Source organism: Podarcis gaigeae, assembly GCF_964106915.1.
Source record: "Podarcis gaigeae genome assembly, chromosome: 17".
In the NCBI taxonomy this organism is placed as follows: Eukaryota; Metazoa; Chordata; class Lepidosauria; order Squamata; family Lacertidae; genus Podarcis; species Podarcis gaigeae.
This window is the reverse complement of record NC_139694.1, coordinates 18,212,360-18,231,659: the sequence shown is the minus strand read 5'-3', so window position 1 is coordinate 18,231,659 and position 19,300 is coordinate 18,212,360. Positions and strand designations below refer to the sequence as shown.

Sequence of the window (19,300 nt, the reverse complement as noted above, 5' to 3'; positions counted from 1 at the left end):
TTACCATACAGCATATATTCAACACAAAAAACAGGGACAATTTGTTGTTGAGAAAGGACAGCTGGACATATAAAGGGCCCCATTACCTTCAGTAGCTTAGGGCCTCATCAAACCTAAATCCGGCCCTGAAACTGCTCCAAAATATTTGGGTATTTTTTAAGTGAGCCAATGCTAATTTCTCACATTAGTGTCATGCCTGGGAAAATTTGCTTAAAGTGCCATTCGTAGTTACATGCCTCTTATTGTTTTGTGGTGTTACAGTTGCATGCTGAATGTTACTGTTACCACAAATTCGGAGTTACAGTGTCAGCTGGTTCCATGCTTGCAGCCAGCAGCGTGGGTTTCTGGGTGCAATCCTAAACACGCTTTTTAGGAAATAAGCAGTGCTTTTTTCTGGGGTGACGCAGGGGTACGCATATCCCTAAACATTTTGTGAATCTTTGTACTTTTGTCCATTTGCTGTATTTATTTTTCCCAATTTGAACTATAAAATGGCAATTTTCTTGAGTGAAAAGGAGAGTGCCCCTAAACATTTTTTTGAAAAAGAAATAAAAGCACTGAAAATAATTACCGCTGAACTCTACGGGACATAGATGCCAGCTCCCTGGGTGCCTGAGCACCCACAAAATTCCTCATGAAGGGGCTGGGCACCCACAAATTTTGGTGCCAGTTTCATGCATGCTGCATGGCACCCATGAGTTGGGCACCCACAATCGTGGGGCCAAGCTGGAACTCCTGCAGCGGGATCTCTGAGGAAATATATTTAGGAGGAATAAATATGTATTTTGAGGAGGAGGGAAATATTTGGACCACACTGATCAGGAGTGCAACAGGGTGTGAGAAGATACCGGAAGATCATGCTTGTTGTAGGTCATATTACTCTAGAGTAAATGTCCTCCCCAGTAGAAATTACAGACCCATTTCTTTCATATAAATGGACACTGGAAGAATGGCAGGGGTGCAGAGTACAGAATGTTATTTTAAGGGGCAATTCACTTGTGATAAGTAATCCAGAATATGTCTCCAACTAGAGACTCAGAAATTATCAGAATACCTCATTGGAATCAATGGGAAGTTCCTGAGAGCTGTGAATGCCAATTGCATATGACTGAAATAAAAGAATAACCTACGAATAAAACAAATAATATTTAGAAGGGATGGAGTGGGCCACAGGAATGGAACACATCATTAATCACATTGAAAAAGGTAAAGGGACCCCTGACCATTAGGTCCAGTCACGGATGACTCTTTACTGACCGAGTACAGCTTCTGGGTCATGACTAAGCCGCTTCTGGCAAACCAGAGCAGCACATGGAAACGCCATTTACCTTCCTGCCAGAGTGGTACCTATTTATCTACTTGCACTTTGACGTGCTTTAGAACTGCTAGGTTGGCAGGAGCTGGGACCAAGCAACAGGAGCTCACCCCGTCGCAGGGATTTGAACCGCTGACCTTCTGATCGGCAAGCCCAAGGCTCTGTGGTTTGATAGTGAGCAATAATTGGTATTAGCAAGGACAGACCTTGAGGAACTGGAGTGGGGTGGGGACCACCCCAGTTCCAGGTACCATCATTCCAATTCTAGAGGCTGTATTGATGTGTTCCTTCTAAGAATCTATTCCTTGCTTTATTTGTAGCTTTATTTTATTTTATTTTATTTTATTTTATTGGAACCCAGTTGTGCCAATTAGAATTTGTAGCTCCCGTTATTTCCTACGAGCATTCAGCTGGCTCTCATTATTTCCAGCGGGCATCCTTGCCATCCATTTTGCAGATCACAAAATATTTGGGGGAGTCCTAACAGAAATATGCAAATAAGTTGGTATCCCACGTTTCACATCTGCAAAGTTATTTTCTGACAAAAAATTGCCAAATATAAGGTCAACTACAATTTGCCAACACATTATTCAAGTCCAGCAAATTCCCCTTATGTGGCTATGAAACAGAAATATTTTAAGAGAATTCTGGCCTGAGACAAATCAGCGATGGCTGGTCGCCATAAGCAGCTCAGAATGGACAGCAGTTTCGCTGCTCCCAGCTGGGAATAATGCCTTGAGCACCCATAACTGATGCACACACACAATCTCTTGGCTATGGAAAGTCACCCCCCATCTGTCTGAGTGGCACGATGCCCACTCTAAATTAGTCTGACTTCTGCCCTCCAGCAAAAGTCCTAAGCAGATCCTAAATTGTAATAGATGAAATGGGTAGTTTAAAGATTATCACCACACACTGTGATATGTATTCAGAAAAAATAAAAAAGTACTTATTAGATAAATTGTGAGTGCTGTAATATACATGCTTTTAGTAGGATTAGACTCAAGTTTGGAAATAAACTAGAACAATTTCAAATCTCACATTCACTACACATGCAATGCATGACGAAACGCACAATAAGCAATGGTTGGGGCCTTTTAATGTATAGTGGCAGATCCTGGTAATATCTGCTTCACCATTTACTGGAGTCGTGCATTCTGTGTATCCTGAACGACAATACAGCTCTGAAAAGGTAGAACCTGGGAGGCTGTAATCGGAAGGCAACTAAGCAGTGCAATCTAAACTGTGTCTACTCAAAAGTAAGTCCAAGTGAATTCAATGAGACTTACACCCAGGCAAGCATAACTCAAACTGCTACTTTAACTATTTTTATTATGAAACGTAAGGGGTGCAATAAGGCTTGTAAGATATGGCTAGCCAATAATTTGGAAATCATAGAATCTGAGAGTTGGAAGGGACCATGAGAATTATGTAGTCCAACAATGCAGGAATTTCAGCTAAACCATCCAGGACAGATGACCACCCAACCTCTGCCGAAAAAACGATCTCGTTGCTCTGTGTAAACTTCCAGAGGGATGGCATTGTGCAGTAAAACAACAACGATGAAGAGTCTTGTATTATCTTAAGAACAATCCTGGGATAGCCCAGTTGATAGAGCACGAGATTCTTAATCTCAGGGTCATTTGAGCCCTATGTTGGGTGAAAGTTCCCTGCACTGCAGGGGGTTGGACTAGATGACCCCAGGCTCTCTTCCAACTCAGCAATTCTATGGGGGCTTGGGCATAGCCAGGATTTTTTTTCCCATTTCAATTTTTTTTATTTTTTATAACATTTTTATTTTATTTTATTCACATAATATACATTCTTTACAACAAACAACTCCAAAATAAGCAGGCATCTCCCAAATAAAATCATATGTAACAAAACCGTAAGTCTCATGTTTTCGTTTACACTGATCTCCTCTCCAATACCTTTACTTGATATTTCTTGCTGCGTTCTGTTTTCCTTATAGAATCTTTACAAAAAATTAAATTTCTTAAATACTGTACCAATCTTTAACAATTTCAGTTAATCCCTTCACCATAGCTGTCAACGTTTCCCTTTTTTAAAGGGGAAGTCCCTTATTCCGAATAGGATTCCTCGTAAGAAAAGGGAAAAGTTGACAGCTATGCCCTTCACCTCCCTCCCCCACAGCCCAGTATTTTGGGGTGGGGTGGGGGAGTTGAGGTTTTTTTTTGGGGGGGGGGGTCACCGGTAAAAATCTCCCCAAAAGAGGACATTACGGGCGGGGGGCAGGCTTCTGCTGTAGAGGGGGCAGAACCTCAGTTAATTGAGTCTTTTTAATGCTTTTAAATAATTTTTGAGGATTTAGGAGGGGCAGCTGTCCCCCCCCCCGTAATGGGAGCAGCCAGGGTCCACTCCCAGCCCCTAGACCGCCTCCTCTTAATGGGCAACCCAGTTCTCTCGAAACCCACAACGGCAAACTACGCATGCGCTCCGGGCTTGCAGAACATCCGGCTATCCAGAAAGAGGATCGCGGCGACCCTGTCTCCATGGCGACGGTTGGTTGCACAGCGCCCTCTTGCGGCTTGTGACGGAAGTCGGGCGCGAGTAGAAGTGAACTCGCCCTCTTCGCTAGCTAGGCTAACACGCGAAAGCAAAGGGAATGATTTTGTTTTTGCTCGTGCAGCTTGGAGCATCGGGCTGGCCTGATCCTGCAGGACAACAACAACAACAAGTTTTCAATTACGGTACAATAATAGCCGCATTATAACAATGTCAAACTGTAATAAAGGTAAAGGTAAAGGTACCCCTGCCTGTACGGGCCAGTCTTGCCAGACTCTGGGGTTGTGCGCCCATCTCACTCAAGAGGCCAGGGGCCAGCGCTGTCCGGAGACACTTCCGGGTCACGTGGCCAGCGTGACATCGCTGCTCTGGCGAGCCAGAGCCGCACACGGAAACGCCGTTTACCTTCCCGCTGGTAAGCGGTCCCTACTTATCTACTTGCACCCGGAGGTGCTTTCGAACTGCTAGGTTGGCAGGCGCTGGGACCGAGCAGGGGGAGCGCACCCCGCCGCAGGGATTCGAACCGCCGACCTTTCGATCGGCAAGTCCTAGGCGCTGAGGCTTTAACCCACAGCGCCACCTGCGTCCCATGTCAAACTGTAATACAGTACAGTTATTAATACCAATCATTCAGATGCCAAATTATATAATTTAGGTGCACCCCTGCATGCTAGAATAGATGGTTTGATGATTTACTTTATTTCTGCGTTCCAAAATTTTATTAAATTCAATTACACTCCAGTCTAAATAACAATTCCTTATACAACAATTGCAATATTAATGACCTCCATTTGTATTGACACATTAAGTGATTTATAAACCTACAGGTAAAGCAGTAATAATAATAATAGGTGTACCCCGCCCAACTGATTGGGTGTTACTCCACTTATGGTACAACTCTTCTATGCTCATAGAGAATAGTGCGTATGTTAGGTTTGTCACATGCTGCTCCTGAAAACAACCTCTTTGTGGCTTCCTGCCGGTGCACTGTCCCTGGTTGTGCATGCCCTGGTTATCTCCTGCTTGGAATACTGTAATGCTCAACGTGTGGCTACCTTTGAAGGTGACTCAAAAACTACAACTAATCCAGAATGTCACGGCTAGACTGGCCCTTTCTCATGTACACAGTTCTTAAAAGGTAAAGGGACCCCTGACCATTAGGTCCAATTGTGACTGACTCTGGGGTTGCGGCGCTCATCTCGCTTTATTGGTCAAGGGAGCCGGCATTTGTCCGCAGACAGCTTCCAGGTCATGTGTCCAGCATGATTAAGCCACTTCTGGCAAACCAGAGCAGCGCACAGAAACACTGTTTACCTTCCTGCCAGAGTGGTACCTATTTATCTACTTGCACTTTGACGTGCTTTCGAACTGCTAGGTTGGCAGGAGCAGGGACCGAGCAATGGGAGCTCACCCCGTCACGGGGATTCGAACCACCGACCTTCTGATCAGCAAGTCCTAGGCTCTGTGGTTTAACCCACAGCACTATCCGCTTCCCTACACAGCTCTTACGACATGTTAAAATTCGTCCGTTGGCAGTTTGCTTCAAGCTTTGAACTGGTTTGAACATGGCATCGAAATCACACTAAGTACTGTACACTTTAATCGACTCTCCTTCCGAATCAAATATTTCAGTCCAACGACTTCTGCCTAATGGAATAACTTTTCAGATATTTACACTTCATATAAAATTAGCATCTAAAAAAAACATTTCTTCACCAAATTCAAGTGAAAGGAGCACACTTCATCACATCTCTATTGATTTAGGACACTGGAAAATTTCACTTTTCTTTCTTTCTGGAAAAGCTACAACTTCAGAAGGAATTCTGTATTGCAATGGCTATGGAGAAAAATGTTTGTCTCACAAAATGGGAAATGTGAAGCTGGCTTTTAAAAATAGTGGAATAGTGCTTTTAAATGATATAATAATAATAATAATAATAATAATAATAATAATAATAATAATGAGATGCTTCATGCCCAGGCTGTTTGCAATCTTGTTGAGCCTGGTGGTCTTCAGTACAAAGTAAGAACCAGAAAGGTTAGACAGACTATGAGCTTCTCTTTGTGAATGAGAGGATTTAATCTTGTTTTCCACACACTTCCCTGGCACTAGTTACATGAAGTGACAACTTTGTCCCCTCTAATAACCATGCTGCTTGGGGGTTGGCAGTGGGGGGGTGATGTGTTAATTGTAGGAGCCATGCACCCCAGCGTCATAAATGGGGCCTCCAAAGGGGGGGGGGGAGCTGGAATACAACAGAATAAAACGTTTATTCTGCTGATTTTAAAAAGGGCTTGGGAAGAGAAAGGACTTGTGACATTGACCCTTGCTGGAGCAAGACTCAGTCCCAAATGGGTTTACCAGTTGGAGCGCTGAGAAATTCTGCTTCTCCTGGAAAGCAATTAAGTTGTCTGGAAGATTTAGTATAGGTCTTCCAACCACAGGGCTGGATTTAGGTTTGATGAGGCCCTAAGCTATGGAGGTAATGCGGCCCTTTATATGTGATATTTTAGGGAGTAAGCTAGCAGGCAGGGCCCATTACTTACATCATAGGAGCCTACACAACACAAAACACTGTTGCTGAATGTAAGTTTTATTTGGTTTTTATCTTATATTTTGGAAATGTACATCCAGTTTTTTCCTTTAATTTTTTTTGGGGGCCCCCAAGAGAGTGGGGCTCTAAGCTATAGCTTGTTTATACGTAAATCCAGCACTGTCCAACCACAATGAAATTGCAGGCATATCAGGTCCACAGAAACAGGCCTGTGAAAATCTGGTACAGTATAGGAAGAATGCAGACTCTGTATTCTGTAAGTCAACAGACAGGTTGTTTCTTAAAACACATCTGCTGTTTCAGTCCTCGAGAGAGAAAGCATCCAGGTATTATGACTTTTGAGTGCTCCAAACTTAAGTTTGAACTGTGCAGTTCAGCTGCAGAAAGTCTTTCAGCAATGCATTCTGCAATGATCCTTAAAAACCTGCAAAGCAAAGGAGAAAAAAACAAAAAACAAAAACCCTTTCCGTGTTTGGAAAAACAACCTTGTGTCTGATATTCCTAAATATTGTACAGCCATGCAGAACCTTCCTCGGGAGTTCCCTGATGTCTGTGTTATGTTGTTGTTTATAAATTACCACAGGAACCACCAGCTGTCGTCATAAAAATTTTATTGGCACTCTGTAAATATTAAATCAGCATGCTAAAATCATGCCATGTGTAGCGGCAGCTGATGCTCTCTTATGGAGGCAGCCTGCAAGAGAGGGGATGGCACTTTGTTCAATAAGCCTCCTACACCAGAAGGATATTTTGCAATGCTAATGCAGGTTTTGGTCCTTCCAATGCATTTAAGGCATGATCTGTAAACCCGAATCTCCACCTTTTCGTGCCATGCTTTAATATGCATACCTTCACATGAGCTTTTCACTCCAAACATATGCATTTAGCAAAGTTTTCTGATGCTGATGGGCCAGAGACATTTTTCCACTTTCAAATGATATGCATGAAACAGAACTAACATGACGTTGGTTTTCCATATCAAGGCAGAGTTGTGCACACCCATCATCTATTCCCCCCATAATTACACTGGACACATGCTTTGGGTTACAATCCTAATGATGTGAATTTGGAATACAGTGGTACCTCAGGTTAAGTACCTGAAACTGTTCTTAACCTGAAGCACCACTTTAGCTAATGGTGCCTCCTGCTATTGCCACGCCGCCGGAGCATGATTTCTGTTCTCATCCTGAAGCAAAGTTCTTAACCCGAGGTAATATTTCTGGGTTAGCGGAGTCTGTAACCTGAAGCGTATGTAACCTGAGGTACCACTGTATAGCAGCACTGAGATAAGTAAGATTTATTTAGGCAGTTGAATAAGAGCATTCTGTGGGTTACTATTCTTATGTTGGGATAAATTTATACATTGAGAGGATGGTTAAATTTTAGTTTGTTTTATTACCTATATATTCATGTTTGTTTTGTTTTGTTTGTTTTGTTACCTATATATTAGTGACAAAATACTGGGTTTTGTTTAGAAGATCCACTAATATTACTACCGACATAGTGCATACAATATATGCTTTAAAATCTTTATCTTCACAACAATCTTGTAAGGTGGAAATGATGGCAAGGGATACTGGCTTTTCAAAGAATATCACGGAAAGCAAGCTCAAACAACTATGTTCTTCCTTGAATATCTGTAACAACAACTAGAACCACCTCATGCTATCTTAACTAGTATTTTTCAGTTAAGGTGTTCCACATATTGAGGAACCCTTGTACACAGAAAATTACGGTAGATGTTAAGGATAAGGGTTGAAGTTTGTCTTTTCCCCTGACATACTACCAGTACTTTTCTTGTGCATGGCAGGGTATTCAGTCATATGTGAGACTCACCTGCAACCTGAAATGGTTCGGATGAGACACAAGTTTGCTATTTTACAGAGAACTAGAAATATCAAGTGATGAGACACGCAGTGATAAATCTGTGCATGTGAATACATCCTAAGGTTTATTAGAGGTTTATTAGAACACTATCCATGGTGCAAACTAGCCACTCGTGTTACTACAGTCACATACACATGAATCTAGACAAATAGTTCCTAGGACTGCAGCCTAAATGATTAACATATATGCATTGAAAGAAGCAATAACATATAGTTACCAACTTTTTCACAAAGCAAGATCATATATGCTTTGAAGCTATTAACAGGTAAATCTAATAATGGACAAAATGGTCAATTTTAATATGTTGCTGATAACAAAAAAGGCCTGAATAATTATATTATTAGTATTCTACTTTTATTAACTTGCAAGCAGTGGATCTTTCAGTGTCAATGGCTAAAACAAAAGTTAGATGGCATTGAAAGGGAAGGGCTGCAGAGTTTCAAGGTGTTACAGTTGTTTCCAACTGAACTCTTCTATCAGCAACCAAAAATAAAAAAAACCATGCAACACAGTGTGATTAAACTTTACTGGCATTTTGAAACTGTGCAGGTATTTGTGGTGATTAATCTGATATTCTAAAGCAGAGAAAAAGTGTACTCTAGGGGCTGACAATTAACTTCATTTAAAAAGTCTTAAAGTTAACAGTCTCTGTATAAGATGCACCATTGCAATAATTGGAAACTGTCCTCCCCTCCCCCCCTGCAATTAGGAATAGCTCTGAAAATCCTGTAAAATAAAATAGAACACTATGACAAATTAAAAGCAAAGGGAACTTTGCAGAAACAGTTACCCTATGTTTCAAATGTGACTACAGTTAACAGTCCCTGGGGTGTATACAAGACCACTGTCCTCTGGCTCAAATTTGTTTTTTTCTTCCTTCCTTTTTTTGGAGCAATATTAGCACCTGGGCTCAACTTGCTCTGAATATGGAAGTTGACTCTGAAAATCAGATCCAATTAACACATCCTTGATATAACAGAATACAGTGTTAATTACATGCAGCTGATCATTGCTGGGTTAATTAAACACTCACCCCCAAAAGCTAAGGCACTAATCTAATTAACAATTACTACAGCTGCTGTTTTCCTCTTTATACCTCCTTTCTAAATGGTGCATATTCACAGTTAGGGCCCAATCCGTCAAGTTCTCAGTATTGAAAATTCCCTTTGATCCGGATGGGATTTTTTTGGTAATGAAAGGTTAGAAAAGCTGAGTTCTGGTTGCTTTATTCAGAGAACTAAGGACATAAGGATAAATGGCTTGACAAGGTATTATTGCCCATGAGTGCTCAGAAAGATTTGCATAGAAAGAATCCCCCTTTTTTCAGTTTGATAATTAGGTGGCTCCATCAGTTAAGAGGCAATCCTGAACACATTCCTGCATTGTTGTGCCCAGAGTGCTGCTGAACTAACTGGGTATATGTGCACCTAATAAATAAACAGGGATATAATTTCGATCAGAAATCACAATTACACACATGAAAAACTGTGGTGTGCACCTAAAAACAGGTAAAGGGCACCTATAGTAGTAGCTGATAATAGATCAACCCAGCTCTTTAATCTCATGTGTGGAGAATATCTCACTCACTCACTCACTCACTCACTCACTCACTCACTCTCACACACTCTTACACTTGCACAAACTGTACCAGAGGCTTCTTCAAGATGTTGTGTTGGCATTAAAGTGAAGTCCTGGCTATTCTCACCAGTGATAAAAATCTACTAAGAAAAGTTCATTTTGAAAGGCTCAGTTTTGTTCATACACATTGGCATGCAGATCTGAGTGCAGAAATCCCATTTTGGGATCTGTTGTTTTCTGAACCTCACACTTGCATTCTTCGACGATCATGACGACCTTGATTACAGGAGCAGTGATTGTGCAATTCATCTCCAAACGTTCCGTGGAAAACTTGGTGGGCAAGCAGTGTGAGCAAAAGGTGTAAAGGCGATCTTCAAGACCGGGAACGTGAAAAGAGCTGCACCTGCCAAAGCACAAGTTGTTTTGCACCACCAGATCCTCGCAGTTCTCATGTGCAATGCTCTGAAAGAAAGCGCACTGCTGTTAAAGCACCTTCTATGGCACTTCATTAGATAGCATATAAATACAAGAAATGGAATCATATATGAAATGGAATCATATATAACTTTTGATATATGAAGCCATTATTCAAAATGTATCTCAGTAATCTTTAGATCAACACTCTGCAGTGGGCCAGTAATATTATTTCCATATTACAATAGGGGAGTGAGAAATAGTGGCTTTGCATCTGACTACCAGTGAGTTCACAGCTAAACAGATTTGAGCCAGGGCTTCTAAGCACATGTCTCAGGTATTCAACTAGTGTGCTACATCAGCTCCATATAAAACCATTATCTTGTATACAGAATTACATTAAAAAAAAGTCACTTTTTATATTTGCTGCTACAATTACTGGGGGTGGGTGGGAATGGACCCTTTTTCTATTTCAACAGGCATTTTAGGAGAGTTTCTGTTTATATATAATTTTATCCACTGTATGGTTTTTTTAATCATCTTTGTGTACACTGCTTAGAAATGTCTAGGATTAAGTGGTATAGAAATAGCTCAGATAAATAAAATGAAAATAAATTCAAGGCAGAAGTATACATGCCTGCATTCTAAAATCTAGCACTGTATATTGTTTTCTGAAACTTCCATCGGTATAAAATGGGAATCATGCACCTGAAGTATTGACATGCTTCCAAGTGTTTGTAAATTTTTATAAAAACAAACAAATATGAAGAAGTGTGCATGCACATGAAAGTTCATACCAATTACAAACTTAGTTGGTCTCTAAGGTGCTACTGGAAGGAATTTTTTTATTTTATTTTAACTACGGCAGACCAACACGGCTACCTACTTGTTAACTAGAACAAACAAACAAACAAACAGGCTATTGCAACAAAACTTTTTAGCAGCTCAAAGCTACAGGCTGTCTCTGGCACAGACACTTGTAATGTTTATTTGCTTCTATAAGCAAATTTTGCACTGATAAGACCACGGGCAAACCAGCCCTTGCACTTCTGTAAATATGGAAAACAATGGCCCGCCTCACAGGGTTACTATGGGTGTGTGTGTGTGTGATCGATTTTGCAAATTAAAATTGCAATGCAAATAGTAGCTTCACTGGATGTTCCTAAGTATATAGAAGGAGCGTTGGGTTAAGTGCTGATTTTAAGATTTAACTTTACCTGAGAGAATGGGATGGTGCTGCAGGTGTCCTGATACATTTCATTTGTCTTGATTGGAAGGACAATCACATCAGACCGTGACTTGGTTTTCAACATGAAAAGATCCCAGAACTTCTTGGCATCTTTCCTGAAGGGCAGTTCTGCTTCCCTTTTCCTGTGAGGGTGGCAAGGAGCTTTTTGCGTTCTCTCTGGAGATGCGCTTGCGGAAGAAGTTCTGTTTCCCAAATCTTGAGGGGCATGGCTATCTTTATAGGCCAAAAGAAACCTAGGCACTTCTGGCGCATTTTGCCTCTCGCCCTCCATTTCTGCCAAGAGGTGTGTCCCAAACAAACCAGTATCTGCCAGAGTTCCTTCTTGGCCCCTTAGATATTTCAGTAGTGTATCTCTGTCTTGAGGCAGGAGGTGTAGAAATCTCCTTTTCTTCTGCAGTACAGCCATTTGCTCTGTTGTTCCAAGCCATGAAAGCAGCATCATCTGGACCAACAACAAAAACATGACCTTTTTTAAAATTCTGGCGTGCTTTTCCCTTCCTCACTTTCTTGCAGTTTCAAAAAAGACTGAAGGCAGACTGCTATATTTATAGACAGGGTCTGAAGTTTTAGATTCCAGCTGCTCCAAATTGGGGGGGGGGGACATGAGGAAGAGATAAAAAAAAGGGGACCAAGAAGGTGACACCCATTAACACTCATTAACCCCAGACTCCAGGCCAAGGGCATCTTATCCTTCCTTTTTACTCTTGGAGGATGTGTATTCAAAGTTTGGATCTACAATAAAATGTGTTTTCCCTGCCAGGGAGTGATTTTAAATGTTTGGACTGATTGTTTAGCTGCTGTCTAGGAACTGTGGAAAAGTTCCCACATGTGTATTAGCTTCTTTCTGCCCTGCTGAATATCTCAGGAGAGCACAACAAAGAAATGTAGCCGCTCAGCACAACAAAAGGAAGACTGCCACATTTGTAGGTGTAGGTTAAAGCAAGGTTAAATCGTCTCTCTGAGCGCGATGTGCCTATATTTGTAAAATTCCAATGGCATTTATGGCCAAACAGGCAGCTCCCCCCCTTTTTTTTTACTTTAGGTGCACACACTGTGGTAAATACTGAGAGGAATGCGAGACATTAAATGTGGCATTTAATGCGGCTACGCAGAGAGTGATTTCTGTGACTTTATGAAGTGGCTATCATGTTAAAGAGAACTAATAACATTGTAAAAAACATATGCTGTGTGGAGCAGTCCAGTCACTACTGCTAACAAAAAAACCCCCACAACAACGAAAAACAAACAAACATGGCCAAAGTTCTTCCAGCCCTGCTTTTTATTGTAAGTAGAGATAACACCCCCTTTCCCACCTCAGCACAGTGCCACCTTCAAAATTAGCTATCGTGCTTCTGGGCTAGATGATATTCACGCAGCCGGGTATCATATGCAACCCATGTCTGCAAACATTTTGCTTTGGGGAGATCCATTAGCACATCTAAATCAGTTTCAAACTATTCTGTGTAGATACACCTGCATATCCAGATCAGACTCACACCCCAGATAAAAATCCCAATTGTTGTTGCAACTTTCTGGGAGTTAGGATCAAATCTGTCCTCAGGAGTGCTCCCCCCCAAAAAATGTTTAGGGGTACTCTTATTTTGATTCAAGAAAATCACCATTTTATAGTTCAAATCGGGGAAAATAAATACAGTAAATGGACAAAAGTACAAAGATTCACAAAATGTTTAGGGGTATGCGTCCCCCCAGAAAAGCAACACTGGTCCTTAGATATAAACTTTCTAGGTAGGCTTAAATCTTACCTGGCAGGAAAGCACAGAAATCTCTCCACCCCACCCCAAAAACCCCTCTTTATTGTTAAATTTATACAGTGGAATTTTACTTGGGAGGGTAGTGAATGTGTCTGAAAATAATGGTGTATGTTTTTTGAGGGAGAGAGAGAGAGCTGTTCGATGACGCTAAGCAAATCACCTTCTGCACCGAGTGGGGATTATACCGGCCTGTTTTTCAGATCCATTGTCAGGATTGCTGAGACCATGTGCCTAAGGAACACTCAAAATATAATGTAATAAATCTGTACACACGACAGCACAATATAGCACACCCATTTACTGTAAAACCGACCTTCGGAGTCAAATGCAATGCTGCTGCCATGTGGTATCTGGACCAGCTCACGGGTATATTTGATTTATTTATTTGATTAAGTGGTATTTTTTATTATTTATTTAATTATCACATTTCTACCCCATTTTTCCTTCAAGGAGCTCAAGGCGGTGCACCTAGTTCTCCTTTTCCTTATTTTACCCTCACCACAACCCTGCAAGGTAGGATAGGCAGAGAGAGAGAGAGAGAGAGAGAGAGAGAGAGAGAGAGAGAGAGAGACACTGGCCCAAGGTTGTCCAGTGAGCCCTGGTCTCCCGGGCCATAGTCCGACACTCTAAAAGCTACACCACACTGGTAAATACAAGTTATGCAAGTTTTGAGGAGAGGGCAGGCTTCTTCTTGTGCCTCAGCTATTGTAGATTCTATTTATTACTAAGGAAATCACTTCCATGTAAAGGTGTACCGTGGTACCTCAGGTTAAGTACTTAATTCATTCCAGAGGTCCATTCTTAACCTGAAACTCTTCTTATCCTGAAGCATCACTTTAGCTAATGGGGCCTCCTGCTGCTGCCGCGCCGCTGGAGTACAATTTCTGTTCTCATCCTGAAGCAAAGTTCTTAACCTGAAGCACTAGTTCTGGGTTAGAAGAGTCTGTAACCTGAAACGTATGTAACCTGAAGCATATGTAACCTGAAGCGTATGTAACCTGAGGTACTTAATTCATGTTGTAGCTTTTGCCGTATAAGTGAGGACTTGCCTGAAAACTACTTTCCTATGCTATTTTAGTTTTCTAGGGTGCAACATTTAACAAATATTACAGGAGAACTAGCCATATGCTGGGAGTGCCTTTCAAACATACACTAGAGATTATAAATTGCAGGATTGTGCACATCACCATATACAGTGGTATTTTGGGTTAATAACTTAATTCGTTCTGGGGGTCTGTTCTTAACCTGAAACTGTTCTTAACCTGAAGCACCACTTTAGCTAATGGAGTCTCCCGCTGCGGCCGTGCGATTTCTGTTCTCATCCTGAAGCAAAGTTCTTAACCTGAGGTACTATTTCTGAGTTAGCAGAGTCTGTAACCTGAAGCGTCTGTAACCTGAAGCGTCTGTAACCTGAGGTACCACTGTATTACATATATTATGCCAAGGTCCTTTACACTCCTCATCACTTCTGTTTTAATTCCGAAAAGAAAAAGAAAATCTGAAAGTGGTGTGTCAATCAGCAAAAAAATCAAAATGGGCTAAGTTTTGTTCAGAATAGACCCACTGAAATTAATGGACCTAAATTAGTCATGTCCCTTAATTTCAACAGATCCCATCCAACTATTCACAGATTCACAGAATCTTAGAGTTAGAAGGGAACCTGAGGTTCATTTAGCCCAACCCAATGCAGCTGTCATCCATATGAGGATCAAATTTGCATCACACCATAAACACCTATATCAGGCAATAACTTGTACACCTACTGTCTTTTTTATTTAGAATGGCAATCCCCAGGAGTTCAGGTCTTGATACCTTCCCATATTAATGCAATACTTATCATGGGTGTAGACAGGATTTCTTTCGGGGGGGGGGGCTTTTGGGGGAGATCACCCAAAAAGTTGTTGAGCTTTTTTGTGAGATCACTGTTATAAATCCCCCCCCCCCAAGATGGCATTATGAGGGGTAGACTTTTGTTGGGGAGGGCAGTCTTCTGCTGGGCAGAACCTCAGTTAATTGAGTATTTTTAATGCTTTTCAATATTTTTTGAGGATTGGGAGGAGCAGGTGCCCTTCTATCCCTCCTTGGCTACGCCCATGACACTTATTCAACTCCATATATTTTCATCTTGATTTACAATGCCATTGGGAGTTGCATTGGGCAAGAACCTCCTGGCTGCTATACACGTAAGATCTGGGATCATAACTGAAGTCTTTATATATTTACAGGGGGCGAATGGCAGAGTGAGCTACTCCTTTGCTTCCTGACTTTGGGAGCTGAGACAACGAAAATCCAAAAAGCAATTAAAGTAACTGATTCCAACATAGTTGTTCCCTATCGTTCTAACGGAAACAATACAATCCTGTGTCACCATTTTATTATTTATTTTTTATTGACTGAAACTCACTTTGACAGATAAGGGGAGTGGTGGTGGTGTTGCTAACATTTATATCTTGACTTTCCCAACACTTTGAGGAGCTCAAAGTGTATCCTGCTTTGCAGACAGACATGTGGCAGGCGCGCGCGCGCACACACACACACACACACACTCTGAGTGGCACAGAGAGAAAAAGTTTGTGATGGTTTGCAGAGTTTCTGACAGCCGTCCCTGACAGACTGTAGCCTGGTTTCCATATCCTGCCTTATTTTGGGTTTGCTTGACTGTCTGAAAGCATTCTCTCCGTAGAATCGGATTGTGGATTGGCAAGAGTGAGCAGGATTGTGGATCGCATTAGGAGGAAGGCAAAATGAAAGCAAGCCGGGTGCTTGGGAAAAGCAAATGGCATCAGGAATACACAGACAGCTGTTTACACAGGGATTACAACTTCAGCGACTGGAAGGAAATGAGTTCGGAGGCTGAATGGGGGAAAAATCAGCTGGATTCAAAAGCATGCTTAGTGTTTGGTTTGGTTTGCAGTGTTATTAGTAAGGATAATACATCTTAGTTTGGATTCAAAGTATATTTTAGCCTAGCAGAGTGCCTTGAACTTTCCTTCCATTTTCTTAAAAATGTCAAGGAAATGAACAACTATCTGACTTTTAGAAGACATCTGAAGGCAGCCCTGTTTTTAATGTTTGATGCATTAATATGTTTTATATGTACCATTGGCCATCCAGAGTCGCTAGGGAAATCCAACCAGCCAGACAGGGAATAATAATAACAACAACAACAACAACAACAACAACAATGTGCTCTCTCTTCAGTTTATTGCTCAAAACACTGTTGGATGTGAAATAAACAAATATAAAAACTGTTGCCCAAAGGCAGCTTCATATATGTAACATAAAGGGGGGGATGCGACTATAGCTTGTATTTTCGAAAGAGACACCCATTACCAATCTTAAACACATTGCATCTAATGTTTGTGTAAGCAGAAGGAAGCTTGTGGAACCAAAGGTGGCAAGTGATCATCTGAAGAAGGCGAACCTATCTTGAGCAATGTGTGTGCTACATCCCATCTTTCTGGGTGGTCTGGAGATACCTTAACCATTTGAGGACATACCTTACACTCTCATTTCATAGAACTTGCAAATCTCTCTCTCTTGACTCTTCTAAACAGTAGTGCATGTTGGGACTGTCTGCATGTGTGTTCCAAATCTCAATCCTCAAGGAGCATTGGAAAACCCTGACTTGGGGTAACCATTTGAGTCCTCCAATCTGAAGGAAAAATAAAAGTCTCCCCTTTTCAGATTCTTCTCTTTCTTAATGGACATTGTTTGGGTTACGAGAGCACCAGATTATAAGGTTCCGGCTGCTCGAGAAGCAATGTCTCTCATCTACAGAAGTGCATGCATATCTTTTTAGGTGCAATCCCACGCACATCTCGGAGCCCCACCACACTCAGAAGGAAGTGCTTCATAAACAGTGAAATTTGCTCTCACAAGTGGTATTGATGCCCACCAACTTGGATGACCTGAAGAGCAAGTTTAGAAGGATAAAACTAACAATAGCTACTAGCTACAATGGTTATGTTCAACCTTCCCTGTCAGAGGCACTATCCCTTCAAATACCAGTTGCTGGGGAATCACAGGTAGGCAGCTGTCTACCAGCTCCATCTGGTACGCAGGCTGAGACCCTACTTGCCCGCAGACTGTCTCACCAGAGTGGTGCATGCTCTGGTTATCTCCCACTTGGAGTACTGCAATGTGCTTTATGTGGGGCTACCTTTGAAGGTGACCTGGAAACTACAACTAATCCAGAATGTGGCAGCTAGACTGGTGACTGGGAGCAGCTGCCGAGACCACATAACACTGGTCCTGAAAGACCTACGTTGGCTCCCAGTATGTTTCCGAGCACAATTCAAAGTGCTGGTGCTGCTCCTTAAAGCCCTAAACAGCCTCGATCCAGTATATCTGAAGGAGCATCTCCACCCCCAATTGTTCAGCCCAGACACTGAGGTCCAGTTCCGAGGGCCTTCTGGCAGTTCCCTCACTGCAAGAAGCGAGGTTACAGGGAACCAGGCAGAGGGCCTTCTCAGTAGTGGTACCTACCCTTTGGATGCCCTCCCATCTGATGTCAATGACTTTTAGAAGACATCTGAAGGCAGCCCTGTTTAGGAAAGTTTTTAATGTTTGATGTTTTAGCACTTTATTATTATTAATATTCTGTTGGGAGCCACCCAGAGTGGCTGGGGAAACCCAGCCAGATGGGCAGGGTAATAATAATAATAATAATAATAATAATAATAATAATAATAATAGGATGAGTGCTGGTGTGCTCAGGTTTTGCATGTGAGCTTACCATTAAGGCATCTACTTGTCCACTGTTGAGAACAGAAGGCAGGACTAGATGGGCCTTTGGCTTGATCCATGCAGAACTCTGCCTGTGTTCTTCACACAGTGGGAGTTATTTCTGAATAACCCACAGAGGATTGCATTGTTAAGGGTTGTAGTCTAAAACTTGTATTCCTGCATTGCAGCGGATTGGACTGGATGACCCTTGTGGTCCTTTCCAACTCTAGAATTCTACAATTCTATGAATATGAGAGCATGCTCTGGAGAGGAGTAGGAAACAGAGGGGCTGAAAACACACCACTTGCTTCTTCTACACTGCAATGTAGCAGGGACGTTGCAATGGAAAAGAGGGTGTTCTTAGCTTTTGAATTATGGTGCTGGAGGAGACTCTTGAGAGTCCCATGGACTCTGCAAGAAGATCAAACCTATCCATTCTGAAGAAAATCAGCCCTGAGTGCTCACTGGAAGGACAGATCGTGAAGCTGAGGCTCCAATACTTTGGCCACCTCATGAGAAGACAAGACTCCCTGTAAAAGACCCTGATGTTGGGAAAGATTGAGGGCACAAGGAGAAGGGGACAACAGAGGACGAGATGGTTGGACAGTGTTCTTGGAAGCTACCAGCATGAGTTTAACCAAACTGCTGGATTCAGTGGAAGACAGGAGTGCCTGGCATGCTCTTGTCCATGGGGTCATGAAGAGTCTGACACAACTAAACAACTACTTAGCACTTTTTCTGCCCTCCTTTTTTTCCTACAACCTCCCCCCCCCCACTTCCATGAAGCTGCTTTGTCCATTTGGCAAGGTGATAATGCATCTGGAAAACCCAGCTGGGGGGTTATGACTGGTAGAGGAAGGATTAAGCACCTTCCCCCATTACAAATTGTCCATCCCTCTCACTTTACAGGTATGCTGCAGTTTCCAGCAGCACATTTGCCAGTGATTGTGTCACCTCATAGGTTTAGTGGACTCTGTATCAAAACAGCATTTACAGTACTCTGGAATGTTGAAAGATTATAACTCTATAGCCGAGATCCATTTATAAGAGCATTTCTTTATTAACACTCTAAGTATTACAGTAAATTATGGTACATATCACATGCTGTGTGTAGGGGTACAAAAGTTGATTAGCACCTTTTATTAAATAAAACCAAACCACATTGTTGATAAACAACATTTTCTTGAGCAGTCAGGAAAGAATGTGCACATCTAATAATAACAATTTTTCTTTTCAACGGTCTTAAGAGGAGAAACAATTGTGCAGAAAATTTATG

The 19,300-nt window shown here is 41.8% G+C and overlaps 1 protein-coding gene and 1 long non-coding RNA gene across 2 annotated transcripts; one reads left to right on the top strand and one right to left on the bottom strand.

Annotated features, from left to right (window-relative positions):
* The first annotated feature begins 6,223 nt into the window (after positions 1-6,223).
* On the top strand, positions 6,224-16,299 carry LOC310835400. Its single transcript, XR_014559638.1, has 3 exons — positions 6,224-6,324; positions 6,375-6,428; positions 15,980-16,299. It is a non-coding gene; the product is annotated as an uncharacterized lncRNA (long non-coding RNA).
* On the bottom strand, positions 9,225-11,987 carry CER1 (cerberus 1, DAN family BMP antagonist; the record flags this gene model as incomplete). Its single annotated transcript, XM_083717982.1, has 2 exons — positions 9,225-10,323; positions 11,493-11,987. The coding sequence occupies 2 exons, from the start codon at positions 11,985-11,987 to the stop codon at positions 10,030-10,032; spliced, it is 789 nt and encodes a 262-aa protein (XP_083574108.1). The 3' UTR covers positions 9,225-10,029.
* Positions 16,300-19,300: the final 3,001 nt, after the last annotated feature.